The sequence below is a fragment of the Pygocentrus nattereri genome, chromosome 1 (genome assembly GCF_015220715.1).
Source record: "Pygocentrus nattereri isolate fPygNat1 chromosome 1, fPygNat1.pri, whole genome shotgun sequence".
NCBI classification, from domain to species: Eukaryota; Metazoa; Chordata; class Actinopteri; order Characiformes; family Serrasalmidae; genus Pygocentrus; species Pygocentrus nattereri.
Window position 1 is genome coordinate 48,954,432 of NC_051211.1, and position 18,525 is coordinate 48,972,956.

The window sequence follows — 18,525 nt, forward strand, 5'->3', positions numbered from 1 at the left end:
TCTATATAGAACCATCTACAGCACCTTCTTCATCAAACTGAACACTAATCATGCAAAGAGCTCTTTGAGTGTTCACGGTCCTAAATGGAACCATTTTCTTGTCTAAAGAACCCTTGAAGAACCATCATTTTTAAGTGTGTGGCTTTATCTGATGGTGTGCTTTCAGACTGCTGTGGCAGACAAAGCAGGGTTCTATAAATGCTCTGAGGTTTTTGAGAGGTTTGTATGGTGTTATATGATCAGCTGTCCTATATACTCGTAGTAGTAAAGGCCACATACTGTAGTTCCAGTTACTCAGGTTACCAGGGGAAGAGCAGGAGAGGCTCAGGAAACCCACAGACCTGCTTTTCAAACCTGTTTTTCAGTTTAGTTCCACCCACAGTCTAGAATGTAAATCCACCCAAAGCCAGCCCTGCCCCGGGTATTCATTCACCCGCAGTAACGCTGCATGCCTGGCCCTTTAAGACCAAGTCCAGCCCCCTCCCTCCGGGCTCAGTGACGCTTGGTACCTGTTGGCAGGTGCACGGGACTTTGTTTTTGAAAGAAATGGGCGACCGAAGGTGCAGCCGGCCCGGGATTTTTTAACCACAATCACTACCACTTACTTCTCCAGCCCTTTGAAGAAGGCAGGTAGGCTATCTGTGTGTCACATCCTCCTGTTTTGCTTATCGGTGCTTCTGGTTGCTCGATGGTGGCTAGAAATCTGGCTCTGAGTTACGAGGCTGAAGTTGGTCCGTGATTGGAATTTCCGTTCCACCTTAAGTGTGTACATTCAGGAGCCGTTTAAAGTTGAACGCCAAAAAGAAAACAGCTCTACCTCTGAGCTGGCTGAGTAAACAAGTTGGAGCTAGTGCTAGAGATCAGAGCACAGTTTAAAACCTTCACGTGGCGAAAGTTTATAAAGTTTATAAAGTTGATATACAGACTGGTATGTTTAGAACAGTCACGGTCTCGGATCAGACTGGTATATTTATAATAGAGTCACAGTCTCAGATCAGAGTAGTATGTTTGTAACAGTGTCATGGTCTTTGATCAGACTGATGTATTTATAACAGAGTCACAGTCTCGGATCAGACTGGTATATTTATAACAGTCACGCTCTCAGATCAGACTGGTATATTTAGAACAGTCACGGTCTCAGATCAGACTGGTATATTTATAACAGAGTCACAGTCTCAGATCAGACTGGTATATTTAGAACAGTCACGCTCTCAGATCAGACTGGTATATTTAGAACAGTCACGCTCTCAGATCAGACTGGTACATTTAGAACAGTCACGCTCTCAGATCAGACTGGTATATTTAGAACAGTCTCGCTCTCAGATCAGACTGGTATATTTAGAACAGTCACGCTCTCAGATCAGACTGGTATATTTAGAACAGTCACGGTCTCGGATCAGACTGGTATATTTATAACAGAGTCACAGTCTCAGATCAGACTGGTATATTTATAACAGAGTCACAGTCTCGGATCAGACTGGTATATTTATAACAGAGTCACAGTCTCAGATCAGACTGGTATATTTATAACAGAGTCACAGTCTCGGATCAGACTGGTATATTTATAACAGAGTCACAGTCTCAGATCAGACTGGTATATTTATAACAGAGTCACAGTCTCAGATCAGACTGGTATATTTAGAACAGTCACGGTCTCAGATCAGACTGGTATATTTAGAACAGTCACGCTCTCAGATCAGACTGGTATATTTAGAACAGTCACGGTCTCAGATCAGACTGGTATATTTATAACAGAGTCACAGTCTCAGATCAGACTGGTATATTTAGAACAGTCACGGTTTCAGATCAGAGTAGTATGTTTGTAACAGTGTCATGGTCTTGGATCAGACTGATGTATTTATAAAAGAGGCAATGTTTTAGATCAGACTGGTATATTTAGAACAGTCACGGTCTCAGATCAGACTGGTATATTTAGAACAGTCACGCTCTCAGATCAGACTGGTATATTTAGAACAGTCACGCTCTCAGATCAGACTGGTATATTTAGAACAGTCACGGTCTCGGATCAGACTGGTATATTTATAACAGAGTCACAGTCTCGGATCAGACTGGTATATTTAGAACAGTCACGGTCTCGGATCAGACTGGTATATTTATAACAGAGTCACAGTCTCAGATCAGACTGGTATATTTATAACAGAGTCACAGTCTCGGATCAGACTGGTATATTTATAACAGTCACGCTCTCAGATCAGACTGGTATATTTAGAACAGTCACGGTCTCAGATCAGACTGGTATATTTAGAACAGTCACGGTCTCAGATCAGACTGGTATATTTAGAACAGTCACGGTCTCAGATCAGACTGGTATATTTAGAACAGTCACGGTCTCAGATCAGACTGGTATATTTAGAACAGTCACGCTCTCAGATCAGACTGGTATATTTAGAACAGTCACGGTCTCAGATCAGACTGGTATATTTATAACAGAGTCACAGTCTCAGATCAGACTGGTATATTTAGAACAGTCACGGTTTCAGATCAGAGTAGTATGTTTGTAACAGTGTCATGGTCTTGGATCAGACTGATGTATTTATAAAAGAGGCAAAGTTTTAGATCAGACTGGTATATTTAGAATGGAGTCACAGTCTCGGATCAGAGTAGTATGTTTGTCACAGTGTCATGGTCTTTGATCAGACTGTTGTATTTATAACAGAGTCACAGTTTTAGATCAGACTGGTATATTTATAACAGATCAGATCAGAGTAGTATAATTATTATTGTTTATTGTTTTTCATTCAGGATCCTTCATCATTTGAGTGAGTGAGTGAGTGAGTGAGTGAGTGAGTGAGTGAGTGAGGAGGATGACGGGAGGACGCAAGGGCTCCTCCATGAAGACTCAGCTGGTGAATGCTATCCAGCTGCAGGAGTTGGAGGAGGAGGAGGTGGAGGTGGAGGTGCAGCAGGAGGAGGAAGAGAGGAACAAGAGAGATGCAGTTCAGAACCAGGCCAATGGTACGCAAGGTAGGTAGTATGAGGGGCCTCACACTGGAGGTCAATGTGAAAATGAGGATGGGATTTGTTCACTAACGTCTTTCTGATGGCAGACCACCTTTGTTCTCTTTCTTTTCTTCCTTCCTTCTTTCCTTCTGTTTTGCTTTCTTTCTTCCTTTTCTTGTTTATTTTCTTTCTTTCTTTTTATTGTTTCCTCCTTCCTTTGTTGCTTATATTTTTTCCTTCCATTCCTCCTTCCATCCTTTTTTCTTCCCCTTCTTTCGTTCCTTCCTTCTTGCTCCTTTCCAACCTTCCTAACCTTCCTTTCATTTCTTTCTTTCTTTCTTTCTGACTTTTCTATTTACCATAAACAGCCTGGAAACACTGTCTCTGTCAGATCTTCGGCCCTCAGTCTGTTAGATCTGTGTTTGAATCCAGTCTTTCACCTCTGCTATTTTTCTCTTTAGGATTCACAGTATGAGTCCTGTGGTGATGTATGTGTATTATATGAAGCTCTCTGCTGTATCAATATCCTCTGACCCTGTGACCTCTGCCTTTGTATGTTTTCTCAGGTCAGAAATTCTATAGTGTGGAGGAGGCTGTGGAGAGTATCGGCTTTGGACGCTTTCACATCCTCCTCTTTATTATTATGGGCAGTGCTAATGTAAGAGATCTTGCGTGCTTGTGAAAGTTCTCGCTCTGATAAAATACTGCAAACTGTGTTTTAATCATGGTATATTTTATAAAACACTGGCTGCAAGTTTAGTGTGTGTGTGTGTGTGTGTGTGTGTGTGTGTGTGTGGTACAGATTGTAGAGGCGATGGAGATCATGTTGTTGGCTGTGGTTTCTCCTGAGATTCGATGCGAGTGGCATCTGGAGGATTGGCAGGTGGCCCTGGTCTCCACGGTAAGCTTTTCAGCCAATCAGAGATCAGGATTCTTTTGTACTCATAGACATGTCTCTAATAAACAATTTCAGAAAAACTGTTTCACACTTGTAGAGTTATGTATATAACTATTTGCATGTCATGCTTTACTTTACGAACCTCAGTTCCAAAAATATTGACATAGCATGTGAAATTATGGTATAACCAGAAAGCAGTGATTTAGTAAATTCGGTTTGACCTGTATTCAATTGAAAACAACACAAAAACATTTTACACATTTTAAACATTTACCTGTTTACTACACTGCAAAAAATACAGACATGACTTTGTGTCATGTTCAAATAAGCATGGATGTCCCGAAAAAGATGGCATTTAAAAGGCAGCAAATACTGCCTTTTTATATTTCAGCATTAATGACATTTTCAAAGATGTCAGAGTTTCTCCCTAACGACCCCCCCCAACACACAATGACACACTCTGGCTTTTGAACTTTACACTGGTAACAGTCTGGAAGGTCTTTTTGTTCTTTGGTATATCCATTAATATCCACTGTTTGTCCATTATTTCCTTGCTCCTAAAGCTCCTGATGGCATCACCTGTTTAAGGTGTGTGTGTGTGTGTGTGTGTGTGTGTGTGTGTTTAGATGGTGTTCCTCGGCTTCATGGTATGCGGGGTGCTCTGCGGATATGTGGCAGACAAGTATGGACGCTGGAAGGTCAGACAGTCCTCCTTACAGCATTTACGCACCACCTTCACTTTACACTGCATGTCAAAAGTTTGAGGACAGTTTTCTCTTCTCTCTTCTTTTTTTTTCCTCACTGTTACTTTTCAGTTATGTAAGAAATAAATTGCTGTAGAATTTTGTTGAAACAGCTTTTTGCTGATACTTGTATATAATTCATACTTCATGTCCACCAACGTGTCTGTCTTGGTAGGAAGAGCAGGTTTTGCCTTAATAATAATATGATATTTTTATTTTTTTGAACTATTGTTAAAAGTACATGTTGAAATATTTTGGCCTAAAGGTGGTTTAAACAGCTGAAAGGTTGAGTGCTGACATCACAACAAGGGGAACATGTCATTTACTGTCTACATAGTACTGTAACAAATACTGTCACTAATATGTAATGTACATAATGTTGTTTTCCTCAAAACAACCTGTTTACTCTTTAATACACTACTGTTCAAAAGTTTGAAAGTAGTATCATCAATAAAACAAAATGTATTGTCTTATAGAAAAACATATTCTGATATGTTAGTCCTGTGCATTTTCACAGGTTTCATATAATTAGAAGGAAGCTGGAAAAAATTGCATAAGAATAAATATAAAATATTAAAATAATAATCTGATTTAAATAATACTTATATTAAAATAATAACCTGTAAATTACTCTAAAATGACTCAGAAAGCTCTATTACATGAAAATTGAATGCATATTAACAGCTAATATCCAGAATATCTGTTTGTTTCTGAAGTGAAGGTCTAATTTCAAGGCAGAAAACCTGATAAAGATGGATAGATGGATGGATAGATGGATGGATGGATAGATGGATGGATAGATGGATGGATGGATGGATGGATGGATGGATGGATGGATGGATGGATGGATCGATCAATCAAACATGTGACCTGTCTAAAAGTTATGGCATGTCTTTATTTTATGTGGGATTTTCTTTGCAATATGTTAAATTTATATAATAAATAAATATATAGATATTTAAATAAATAAATAAATATATAATTGTGCACTAAAATCTGCAGAAGAAATGCCATATTTAAGTTTGTACCCTTATTTACACTTATAAAATCAACAAAATACACTATATTTCCAAAAGTATTCACTCACCCATCCAAATAATTGAATTCAGGTATTCCAATCACTTCCATGACCACAGGTGTATAAAACCAAGCCCCTAGGCCTGCAGACTGCTTCTACAGACATTAGTGAAAGAATGGGTCGCTCTCAGGAGCTCAGTGAACTCCAGCGTGGTACCGTGATCGGACGCCACCTGTGCAGCAAGTCCAGTCATGAAATTTCCTCACTACTAAATATTCCACAGTCAACTGTCAGTGGGATTATAACAAAGAGGAAGCGATTGAGAACGACAGCAACTCAGCCACGAAGTGGTCAGCCACGTAAAATGACAGAGTGGGGTCAGCGGATGCTGAGGGGCATAGTGCACAGAGGTCACCAACTTTCTGCAGAGTCAATCACTACAGACCTCCAAACTTCATGTGGCCTTCAGATCAGCTCAAGAACAGCGTAGAGAGCTTCATGGAATGGGTTTCCATGGCTGAGCAGCTGCATCCAAGCCTTACATCACCAAGCGCAATGCAAAGCATTGAATGCAGTGGTGTAAAGCGCCACCACTGCACTGTAGAGCAGTGGAGACGTGTTCTCTGGAGTGACAAATCACGCTTCTCCATCTGGCAATCCGATAGACGAGTCTGGGTTTGGCGGTTGCCAGGAGAACGGTACTTGTCTGACTGCATTGTGCCAAGTGTAAAGTTTGGTGGACGGGGGATTATGGTGTGGGGTTGGATTCAGGAGTTGGGCTCGGCCCCTTAGTTCCAGTGAAAGGAACTCTTAATGCTTCAGCAGACCAAGAGACTTCATGCTCCCAAAAATATTTCCATCAACACACTCCTAAATCTTGTAGAAAGGCTTCCCAGAAGAGCTGAAGTTGTTATGGCTGCAAAGGGTGGGCCGACATCATATTAAACCCTAGGGATTAAGCAATGGGATCTCACTCAAGTTCATATGTGTGTGAAAGCAGACGACCAAATACTTCTGGAAATATAGTGCATGTCATTTGATGGGGTAGGGTGTTCAAACTTTTGCTGTTATTATTGCATATATAATAACTCAAACTAAAAAATATTGAATAAATGATATGAAAAATACCTCATATCCATACAGTATGTATGTGTGTGTGTGTGTATATATATATATATATATATATATATATATATATATATATATAGAGAGAGAGAGAGAGAGAGAGAGAGAGAGAGAGAGAGAGAGAGAGAGAGAGAGAGAGAGAGAGAGAGAGAGAGAGAGAGAGAGATTAAGATGGGTAGTGACTCCAAATGGGTAGTGACTCCAAACTTTTGAAAGGTAGTCCATGTTAAGTTATTGCACACTGACGGCCATTTGTATTAAAAATGTGTTGAAAAGCTAGGTGTCCCCAAACTTTTGACGGGTAGTGCTCAGCAAATGTTCGTTTGTCAGTTTTCAGCTTGGGTCTTATGTGTGTATAAGTGTTTGTGTTTATATGTGCGCGTGTGCACACAGGTGGTGTTCGGAGGCTTTGTGTGGGCTGCGTATTTCTCTGTGCTCACGTCATTCGCACCATCCTACGGCTGGTTTATTTTCTTGCGCAGCATGGTGGGCTGTGGAGTAGCAGCCACGTCACAAGGGTACCCACACACTCAAACGCACACTATATTATGAAATAATTCATTTCACTGCACTCAGGAATGATGCATCTATGTGTGTCATAGACGTCTAAAGCAGACTATGATTCATCTAATCTCCCTCTTTAAGGTTTGTTCTGAAGACTGAGTTCATCCCTGCCAAACACAGAGCGTTCCTGCTGCCGCTTGCTTCAGTGAGTGAGCGATCAAAGGCCTGATATTACAGAGCTGTTATTCTGTAGAGAAATTCTACATGCTAATGTTGGCTCATTGCTGTTCCCTGTAACTCTTTGTTAGATCTTCTGGATGATGGGCTCTTTGCTCATCATCATTCTGGGCATGACAGTTGTGCCCACGCTGGGCTGGCGGTGGATGATTCGACTGTCCGTCGTCCCTGGTCTCATACTCATTGGACTCTTCCAGGTGAACCCTAGAATGTTTTAACCAGTCATGAAATTCTATTTATGTTGTCCAGCATAATGAAAATGAAGTACTGGTTTCCCATACAGTACTGTGCAAAAGTCAGAGACCACGCTTTCACTCATTTTATTTACAGTCAAAACAGCTATTAAAAAGTTTTATAATATTAAGTCCATATTTAATTTGTCCACTCTTTACTTTTCTGCACCCTACTGCTGTTTTAACTCTCCCATTATTTCTGGGAAAATCCTAACAACTGTGCAGATCTGGTAGAAACCAAAACTTTCCTGATCTGATAAACAGCACTTAAAGCTTTCCTCTTTGAGAGACAAGAGAAAATCAAGCTGCTTCAGATCTGAAAACATCCACAGGTGTTTCTGTCCGTCCTTCCACTGTGAGAAGACCACTCAGCGCTGTGGGTCTGAAAGGATGTGTAGCTGCCAAGAGCTACACTGACCTCACTGAGAAAAATAGACAGACACATCATACAAAGAAGCTGAACAGTGGACTGACCACCCCAGAGTCCAGACCTCAATGCCACTGAATGTGTTTGGGCTTGCTGTGATTGTGAGAAGCAGAAAACGTAACTAACTTCAAGAGTGAACTTTTGAGGTGTGGAAAAATGTCCCAGCAGATTCCTTTGGAAAGCTCAAAGCGAGTCTCCTGAAAAGAATGGAAGCTTTAATAAAGGAAAATGCTGGAGGCGCTACATCAAGAATGTCCAGTCTTACACACAAAGGGCCGGTGTGGCTGCCTGTTTTCGTTTCAACAGAGAAGAAGCGCAGCTGATTCTACCTGTTTAATGGGTTGTTCTCAGGCTTTAAACAAATGGTCAGCTGTGTTTGTTGGAATTAAAACTGAAGCCACACCCATCCTTCATGGATAAGACTGGTCACAAATTATAATTAGTTGTTGAGGCTTTTGTGTGATTTTCTGGAATATATGTTCGTGGCTTTTTGCTGATGTTGATACTGGAGTGGAAATTATTGGAAACTAAATAAGTCTCTGACTTTTGCACAGTCCTGTATGTAAAGTTTATACAGAATTGTGTATATAAAACACAAACACACTTTAAAAACATTAAGTTAGACACTACTTGGAAAAATAAATCAAAAGCAGCATCATAAATGTTTGGGTATTAATTATAAAATGAATAACTTTCAATAATTGTAATCAGAGCTTTACATTGGCATCCAAGCATCCTAAGATTATTTGACAGTATTCATTTGTGAAAGTGTGACCAGGCAAAGACAAGGGGGCAGCTTTAAGGAGCCAAAAAATGGCAGGTTTAATTAGTTTACAGTAGAAAGAATCTTTTCTTTACAACTTATTTCAGTTCTCTGCCCCTGGCTTTTCAATCACCACCTCGCCAACAACAGCTTAGGGTTGAGCGCATTTAGCATCTACTTCACTTCATTGATCAAACCATTAAACATTACAGGGACACTTGAAACAATTTGATTAAGCATAAAGATGTTTTTCCAGAGAATTTTAGGTATTTCACCCCCAGTACTGCATAATATCATCAAAAGAATCAGGGAATTCAGGGAAATCAGGGAATTAACGCAAGTTTATATGCACAGCGCTAGCCATACGTCAACAAGGTCCAGAAACGCTGCCGTCTTCTCTGGGCTTGAGCTCATCTGAAAGGGACTGATGCACAGTGGACATGTGTAGTGGTCTGAAAAGTCAACCTATCAGATTGTTTATGGAAATAGTGGACGTTGTGTTCTCTGGGCCTAAGAAGGAAAGGACCACCAGATTGTAACAAGCATCAAGTTCAAAAGTTGGCGTCTGTCATGGTATGGGGGCTGTTGGTGGGTGAATCGCACATCTCTGAAACCACCATTAATGCTATAAGATACATGCACAAGGTAAAAAGGATCAACTGTCAATGTGAGAACTATAATTTGGAAATATGGTGCTAAAACACTGAGAGCTCAAATATTTAGACAGACTCCAAAAGACAAATACCTGCTAAAGAAAAGCTCCATATTTTTGTCTGATTTTTTAAAAAGCTGGCTCTTTTTTTTACATTTAATCTGTCAACCCATGCTCATGAGTAGATGACTGGTCAGTAACTGGAGGCCTAAGTTGTACTTTCTGTCCTTCATTTGTTCTTGATTTTAGTTAATCCCTGAGTCAGCGAGGTTCCAGGTCTCAGCAGGTAATGTAGAAGGTGCAGTTGCTACCTTGAAATGGATCGCTAAGATGAATGGAGCCAGTTTGCCAGAGGGAGAGCTACGGGAACCTGTAGTGGTGTGGTACCTCTCTTTTATACACACAGATGCTCACACATAAATACACAAAACCGACTGTTCAGTAGTTTATGTCCACCTGTGTTTTGCATTTTCAGACAGAGAGAGGAAATGCAGTCACACTGATCAGTCCAAGCTTCAGAAGAACATCTCTCCTGCTGTGGTACTCATGGTAATGTCACACGCTCACTCTCTTTCTTATATAGTCGTATGCAAGAGTTTGGGCACCCCTGGACAATGACGTGTTTGGTTGATTTAAGTGAAGACGAACACATCATCTACAGAAAAGTTTATTTGATCAAGGGTGGTCAAACTTTTGCAGATGACTGTATGTGTCTGTGTGTATGTGACACTGTTATAATCCATATTGTCGCTGTTATAAGAAAAAAAAAACATTACAACACTTAAAGACCTGCCCCTTATATTGCACAGTCATTTCAGACTATCAGACCAATGAAAATGTTTAAAAAAGGACCTTAGAAATTAGATTTAAAGGAATAGTTCAGCAAAAAAATCAAATTTAGTTTTACCACTTAATCCAGATGTAGTTGATCAGCCAATATAAATTTTGCCTCTTCAGTTTTAAACTGGCTCTAGAAGAGAGATGTTGATAACACTAGAAGTCATTAGTCACCCAAATGTTTTCTGTGAATACATCCACAAAGCTTCTCTCAGTCCGCTCCAGCTGCATCCAGCTTTTCACAAATGGGACAAAATCATGGAAATTTGTCTGAAGTTAGCTAGAAGCCAGCAAAATGTGGGCTTTGAGTTAAAAGAGTTAAGGTTGCACAGACTTGTCAGTGTGGTTTAAGGTGCCATGTGGCTCACTGTGAACTAGAAAATTGAATGAAACTTCACTGTGTTGCTGACCGCCAAGGGCAGCCACTTTAGACATTGAGTTGGATTCTGACTCCCGACTTCTTGTGTTTCTATTTATAATCATAAATGTCCAGTTTGAAAATTATAGATGAACAATTATGTAAAAAGAAGCAGCAGAAATTGCAAATGTAACCGGTAGCATCTATATCTCTGTCTGAAGTGAGTGCATGAGAAGGAACGTCGGAATTTGGTACCTGTCTAAAATGTCCTGCAGCGCTGCAGCAGGTGAAATTTTGTTTGCTTGTATAGCTCAAACTGTACAGTCCTCCTGTGCTCTAAACCACATCGACAAGTTTGTGTGATGATTAGGGTGACTGTTTACTGTTTGTTAGCCACGTTAGGCTTGTAGCTCCAGTGCTAAGCTAAGGAAGCATAAGACTAGGCTGATCAATTAAGACTGGAGTAAGTGGAATATTGTCTATGTTAGATCTTCTTTGCCAAACTATCCCTTTAAGATTGTTTCCCTTTTCCTATAAAGTTGCTATTTTGGAGTTTTCTTAAAACCATAACAACCCAGGAAACACCCTTATTCATGCAAATCTGTGAGCCATCAGTCAGTGGCTAAACTGACCTCCAATCTGTGTTAAAGCACAACCACCGGCTGTAGTGTTACTTCCATGTAACTGACCAGCTCTCTGCAGGTTTGTGGCCTCCTTCTCCTACTATGGTTCAGTGCTGAGCAGTTCAGAGCTGCTGGAGAAGAATCTTCTGTGTGTGACTGACGCTGATGAAAAGCACAGCATCAAACACATCAAGGAGGGGGAGCTATGCTACTGCATCCCCTTTAACATGGCTGACTACCAGACCCTCCTCATCAGCTGCCTGGGAGAGGTGGCACGTGGGTGGATTTTGACCTCTATCTTCTGCAAAATGTCTTACTATAAATGGTGTATTTGTATACTAGGATTAGGAGTGGGCAATAATGCAAACATATATAATACATATTTATTTATATATATATATATATATATATATATATATATATATATATATATATATATATATATATATATATATATAATAAGTATATAAAGTATATAAGTATTATATAAGTATATAAAGTATATATAAAGTATAGCAATGTGTATTTTTTATATATATAATATATATATATATATATACCCACCAAGCACTTTATTAGGAACACTATACTAATACTGGGTAGGGCCTCCTTTTTTATTTTAGTTCTTCATGGCATGTATTCCTTTGAGATTCTGGTCCTCATTGATGTGATTGCATCTTGGAGTTCCTGCAGGTTTTTCAGGTGCAGTTTCATGCTCCCGTTCTACCACACTCCAGAGGTGTTCTGTTGGATTCGGTTCTAGTGACTGGGAAGGCCACTGAAGAACACTGAACGCATTGTCATGTTCATGAAAACAGTTTGAGGCTTTTGCTCTGTGACATGGTGCATTATCATGCTGGAAGTCACCATTAGGAGATGGTAACCTGTGACCATGAAGGGATGCGCATGGCCAGCAACAGCTGTGGCATTCAAGCGATGATTGATTGGTATTGATTGGTAACAGACCCAAACTGTGCCAAGAAAACTTTCCCCACACCATTACACCACCTCCACCAGCCTGGACTGTTGACGCAAGGCAGGTTAGATCCATGGATTAACGCTGTTGGTGCCAAATTGTGACCATCCATGTGTCTCAGCAGAAATTGAGATCCATCAGACCGGATTACATTGTTCCAGTGTTCAGATGTACAGTTCTGGTGTGTCACTGCAGTCTCAGCTTTTTGTTTTTGGCTAATAGAAACAAAATCAAACATGGTTTTCTGCTGTTGTAGCCCATCCACCTCAAGGTCTGGTGTGCTGTGCATTCTGAGATGCTTTTCTGCTCGCCACAATTTAACAGAGTGTTTATCTGGGTTACCTTAGCCTTTCTGTTGGGTCAAACCAATCTGGCCGTTCTCCGTTGATCTCTCTCATCAATCAGGCATTTTCATCCACAGACCTGCCACTCACTGGATGTTTTTTCTTTATTGCACCATTCTGATTGAACTCTAGTGACTGTTGTGCATTAAAATCCCAGGACATCAGCTGCTCAGAATCACTGAGATCACATTTTCCCCCATTCTGATGGTTGAGGTGAACATGAAGCTGCTGTCCTGTATCTGCATGATTTTTTTGCACTGCACTTCTGCCACATGATTGGCCAATTAAGTTATTGCATGAATGAGTAGGTGTACAGAATGAGTAGGTGTACAGATGTTCCTAATAAAGTGCTTGGTGATTTATTACATCATGATGCATTTTCACAAATATGATATGACATTGTTTTTTCTGAGGTTTGACCAATTGGAACAAACACAATGCGCCAAAAACAGTAGTGCCACATAACACAACCTACTTAATGTAATTCCAACTTAGTCATTTTGGTATTTTCCATGCTCATACCCAACATAACTTAACAAGCGCTTGCTGAGTTGTACAGGGCGTGTTAGGGTAAAAATAAGTGCAGGGTCAGGTTACAGGACCAGGTTTCTGAACCATTAGTCTGGATGACCAACCTGGACTTGCACTAAGTAGTACGTTACAACTGTGTGTTTGATTAGCTAATGCTGTTGTGTCTGTTTTCTTTGCAGTGATCCCTCTAAACATCGGCTTGTTGAACACTGTGGGGCGGAAAAGCAGCATGATCATCCTGCTGCTTCTCTCAGCCATCTTCTTCATGCTGGTTAATATTTGCACTACAATGTGAGTACCCACACCCTGTCCTTTATTTTATTCATTCATTTAGTGTTCTGAGCCGCTTGTCCTCCTGGGTCATGGGGCGTCCACTGCTCATTGGACGGAAGGCAGGAAACACCCTGGACAGGTCGCCAGTCCATCACAGGGCACACACAGACACATACATTCACACACATTCACACCTAGGGGCAGTTTAGTATCTCCAATCAGCCTGACTGCATGTCATTTCTGTACCATATTGTTGCTGGAATTAATTTATCTTGAAAGCGATAACTTGGCAAAAATTATTTGCATAGTTTTTCTCTTAACCCAAATGAGTGATCGGTGTTCACATATTGGGTCTCTGGTGTTTGCTTTTTTAGTTTTATGAGGCATTGTGCTAACTGCATGTATAAATCATCATTTGCCTCAAACTGAGTTGAGTGATTATAGTGCTAAGGGTCTTTCTGACACTGTATGACACACCGTTATCTATAAACAAAACATAGACAAAAATTCAAGCTTCAGTATGGCTGCGACTCAGAGGCCGGCAGTATAGCAGAACTATAATACGATACTTAAACACATTTTCACAGTGCATCATGATCTTTAACTGGATCTGACAAAGAAGTAGTAGTAGTGCTACATGTAAAAAGAATATTACCAAAATCTGTAAGTATGTCCTGTTTATCTAACATTGTCACTCCCAGTAAACTGAGGTGCCCCCACCTCCAGCCATTAATGGCCAAGTGTATCCAGTGTGTATTACACAACCCAGACATCAACACACTCTCCATTACCATAGTATACTTACAATTATATCAGTGCATTAAAAGTGGGTGTGTTACATCCCTCTATTTAAAGTTTGTGTCATTCTTACAGGGAAGAGTGGGGTTTTAAATTATTTTTTTTAAAAAGGATCATACTATTGACTTATTTATGAATGCAAATAAAAATAAAATGCAAAAAAAGTCATTTTTATCATGTTGTAACTATTTGCTGTTCCCAATTTTTTAAATAAACCAGTCAGTTTACAAAAACAATAACAATTAATTCAATAAAATAATTTTTATTTATTATTTCACCATTTCCTAAATCCAGTCAACCAGGATTAATTATGCTCTCTCTATAATGAAGCATGATTATCAGCATTCTTCACCTACTGGCAATACCCACGATTTTCTCAGGGTAGCATATTCTGATGTGATTTCATCATGATTTTAGATGTGCAGTATACTTTTGTAAAGGGGAAATTTGTATAAACTTGGACTTTTCCCCCACTTTTGGTAACATAAGTAAATTGATACTCACTGAATATCTTGTCTGAGTTTGATTTATTCTAAGCTGTTGGCTGTATTTGATTATATGTGGGTATGTTGATGAACGAGGCACTGTAACAGCTGGTTTTCTATACATTCTTATCCTTTTCTGACAGATACCGTAACTCTCCTTTGTAGTGCCCCCTTCTGTTGCGCTGCTGAGTTGCTGTGATCTTTTTCTCCTGCAGGTTTGGTTTCACTGTGCTGCTGTTCCTGCTTCGCTCGCTGGTCTCAATGAATTTTAATGTGGTTTATATTTACACCGCAGAGGTGAGTCACAGCCCTGTGAAATTTCATTTAAGGTCAATAACCTGAAGCGTTCATTCATAGATTTTTGACAGTTTCCGAGCTGTATGTGCATGTCCTCTTGATCTGTGTGCATGCAAAGTTGTGCAAGTTATAGGACTATAAAGAAGAAATATTCTGAGAGGTATGCTGTATTGCTGCTACCCTAAATGCAAAGGAAATATGTTTCCATATATTTTTCTGAACATTTGAAGTTTGCATTATATTTCTATATATGTTACATATCATCCTGTCCAAATACTTTTCTCTATTGTATCTGTATCATATAAACACAGCAACTTATATATATATATATATATATATATATATATAATTATAATGAATAGGCCAATAGAAATGCTCAAAAATTACTTAAAAAACTTTTCACATGAACTTGTACCAAAGGTTCAGAACATTTTTTCCTTTTCCTGTAAATCTAGAATCTTGTTTTTTGGACAGCTACTATATATGTAAACATAAAAATTGGCACCGTTATATGCCACCTCCTTGTTTCTATTATGGCCACCTCCTTGTTTCTGCACTCATTTTATCAGCTCCACTTACTATATAGGTGCTCTTTGTAGTTTCTCTGGTACTTCGTGAGCCCCCTTTTACCCTGTTCTTCGGTGGTCAGGACCCTCATGGACCCTCACAGAGCAGGTACTATTTGAGTGGTGGATGATTCTCAGCACTGCAGTAACACTGACATGGCTGTGGTGTGTTAGTGTGTGTTGTGCTGGTACGAGTGGGTCAGACACAGCAGTGCTGCTCAAGTTTTTAAACACTGTGTCCACTCTCTGTCCACTCTATTAGACACTCCGACCTTATCAGTCCACCTTGGAAATGTAAAGTCAGAGACAATAGCTCATCTACTGCTGCACAGTCCGTCATCAGTGGTCACAGGACGCAGTTGGGTGGATATTTTTGGTTGGTGGACTATTCTCAGTCCAGCAGCCACACTGAGGTGTTTAAAACCTCCAGCAGCACTGCTGTGTCTGATCCACTTGTACCAGCACAACACACACTAACACACCACAACCATGTCAGTGTTACTGCAGTGCTGAGAATGATCCACCACCCAAATAGTACCTGCTCTGTGGGGGTCCATGGGGGTCCTGACCACTGAAGAACAGGGTAAAAGGGGGTAACAAAGTATCAGAGAAACAGATGGACTACAGTCTGTAACTGTAGAACTACAAAGTGCAGCTATACAGTAAGTGGAGCTGATAAAATGAGCTATATATATATATATATATATATATATATATATATATATATATATATATATATATATATATATATATATATATTGGACATAATTTGAAAAAGGCAGCTGCTCGTTATGCTTTATCAAAATTTCATGATGAATGGGCCAATGGAAATTGTCCAAAAATACTTGGAAAAACTAATTTCTCCTTTTACTTCCATTAAAAGTTGACAGTGTTTTTCATTCTCCTTTGTTTTTGGAGTTATGAGGTTTTGTTCTGACAGCGATATATTGCTCATATTTAATAAGAAACTATATGTATGTGTGTTTTTCCTCGCTATGGGACAGGTCTATCCTACATCAGTGCGTTCCATAGGAATGGGCTTCTGCACTTCATTCAGTCGTATCGGGGGGATGATCGCGCCATTTATAGCCCAGGTACTGCTGTGAATTTGCCTTCGTGCTCATGCATGTCTGAAGTGGTAACTTTGTAAGTGTTCACCTCGGTTAACTGGGAATATGTGCTGTGTTGTGTGTCTCAGGTGTTGATGTCAAAGTCGGTGCTGTTAGCCTTATGTCCGTTTTCTGTGACATGTTGTCTGTGTGCTGTGGGGACTATCCTGTTACCTATCGAGACCAGAGGACGGGCCTTATTGGTAAATTATTTATGTCTTATTTTTTCATTTTCGAATTCGAATTTCGAAGGGCTACATCATGGAAACACAAATTTTACTTTCTTTTGAAAGAAAAGATGTTTTGATGTAGGCTGTATACAGTGTTTTAAAATGTACAGTTCAGTCCTCAGTCCATATGGTCCAATTACACTGCAAAAACAGCGCACTGAATTCAGTTTTTGTGATGTCATGAAACCCACCACTTTTACAAATATCCACCTATTCCGCCTGCAGCAGGTTAGCCCTGTCCATTCTGTAATAGTAGTGATAGGTACTGTTTCAGCCTGGACTGTCTTTTGAATGAGGCACGATACGGGGCAGCCAATCAGAACAAAGCCAATTTACATATATAAGTGTTAAAGGCACAGTAACAGTGACAGCCTGTGCAATTCTAAGGGTAAAAGAGAGGTTTGAAAATGCTCATGTATTAATGGATTATGACTGATTTTGGAACATAAATTCATAGAAATGTCTTAAATGGACCAAATAAATGAATGCAAGAAAAATGTAGGATATTGGCCCTTTAAGAGTTTTCCTCATCATATTCTACACGCACCTTAAATATCGAGTTTAATTGCTCACAGATTGACTGGACTGAACTGAAATATTAACTAAGCACAAATATAACAATGAGAATGCTATATAGGGTTTGCCTGCGTTAATCAAATATGTGAGTATTTGTTTGTTATGCTGCTTTTTGTTTGTGTTTTTAGTATTTGGGTGCTCTGTTGTAAAATAAATGTAATCAGAAGAAGGCCTTTAAAAACATTTTAGATATGCTATATGACCAAAAGACACTTGACCATCACACCAATATCAGCATTTTGGACATCCCATTCCAAAACTATGGGCCTTGATATGGAGTTGGTCCCACATGGTTGGAAGCATATACTTAAAAAATAGAATTGTCTTTGTATGCTGTAGCATTAAAATTGCTAAAACTGAGGGGGCAAAGGACAAGACTCTGAAAAACAGCCCCAGAACATTGTCAGTTCTCCACCAAACTTTACTGTTGGCAAGGTTCAGTTGGGTAGGTTGTGTTCGTCTATAACTGTAGAACTATAAAGTGCACCTATAGAGTAAGTGGAGCTGATAAAACGGACAATGAGCGTAGAAACAAGGAGGCGGTCATAATGTTATGCCTAATCGGTGTATATAAACTGTGTAACTACATAAACTATATACTATGTAGCTATATAAAATTAATTTATATATCTCTCTCATGCTTCTTCCTTTGATCTCTTTTGCAGCAAAATGAATAATGCACACCTGCTGAAGATGAAACTATGGTTAACTTTGGTAATATGATTAAACCGGACATTCTTTTACAAAAGTACTGAGTTGTGTCTTTCCTTTAATAAAGCAAATGCCAGCTCCAGTCATGCTGCTCTGTAAGTCACAAATCTTCCACTAGGTGGAGGCAATGCACCTTTTTTTTTTTTTTTTTTTTTTTACCAAGCTTTAAGAGAACATCTTGTGATCTTGAAGTTCCAAGTCCTGATTTTCTCCCCCTCCCTCTATTCTCTCTTAATCTTATTAAAGTGTC

General features: G+C 39.6%; 1 protein-coding gene across 2 annotated transcripts; it reads left to right on the plus strand.

The window, feature by feature from the left end:
* Positions 1 to 507: 507 nt before the first annotated feature.
* svopl (SVOP-like) lies at positions 508 to 18,312 on the plus strand. Of its 2 annotated transcripts, none has more exons than XM_017698827.2 (16): positions 508 to 630; positions 2,764 to 2,985; positions 3,528 to 3,619; positions 3,764 to 3,862; positions 4,486 to 4,557; positions 7,139 to 7,263; positions 7,391 to 7,454; positions 7,558 to 7,683; positions 9,811 to 9,939; positions 10,037 to 10,110; positions 11,459 to 11,655; positions 13,410 to 13,521; positions 15,002 to 15,083; positions 16,654 to 16,743; positions 16,848 to 16,961; positions 18,230 to 18,312. In XM_017698827.2, the coding sequence occupies exons 2-16, from the start codon at positions 2,826 to 2,828 to the stop codon at positions 18,239 to 18,241; spliced, it is 1,548 nt and encodes a 515-aa protein (XP_017554316.1). In that variant the 5' UTR covers positions 508 to 630; positions 2,764 to 2,825; the 3' UTR covers positions 18,242 to 18,312. The 2 variants fall into 2 exon arrangements, with proteins under 2 accessions (XP_017554316.1, XP_017554317.1); XM_017698828.2 differs by having other exon boundaries at positions 2,764 to 2,976.
* Positions 18,313 to 18,525: the final 213 nt, after the last annotated feature.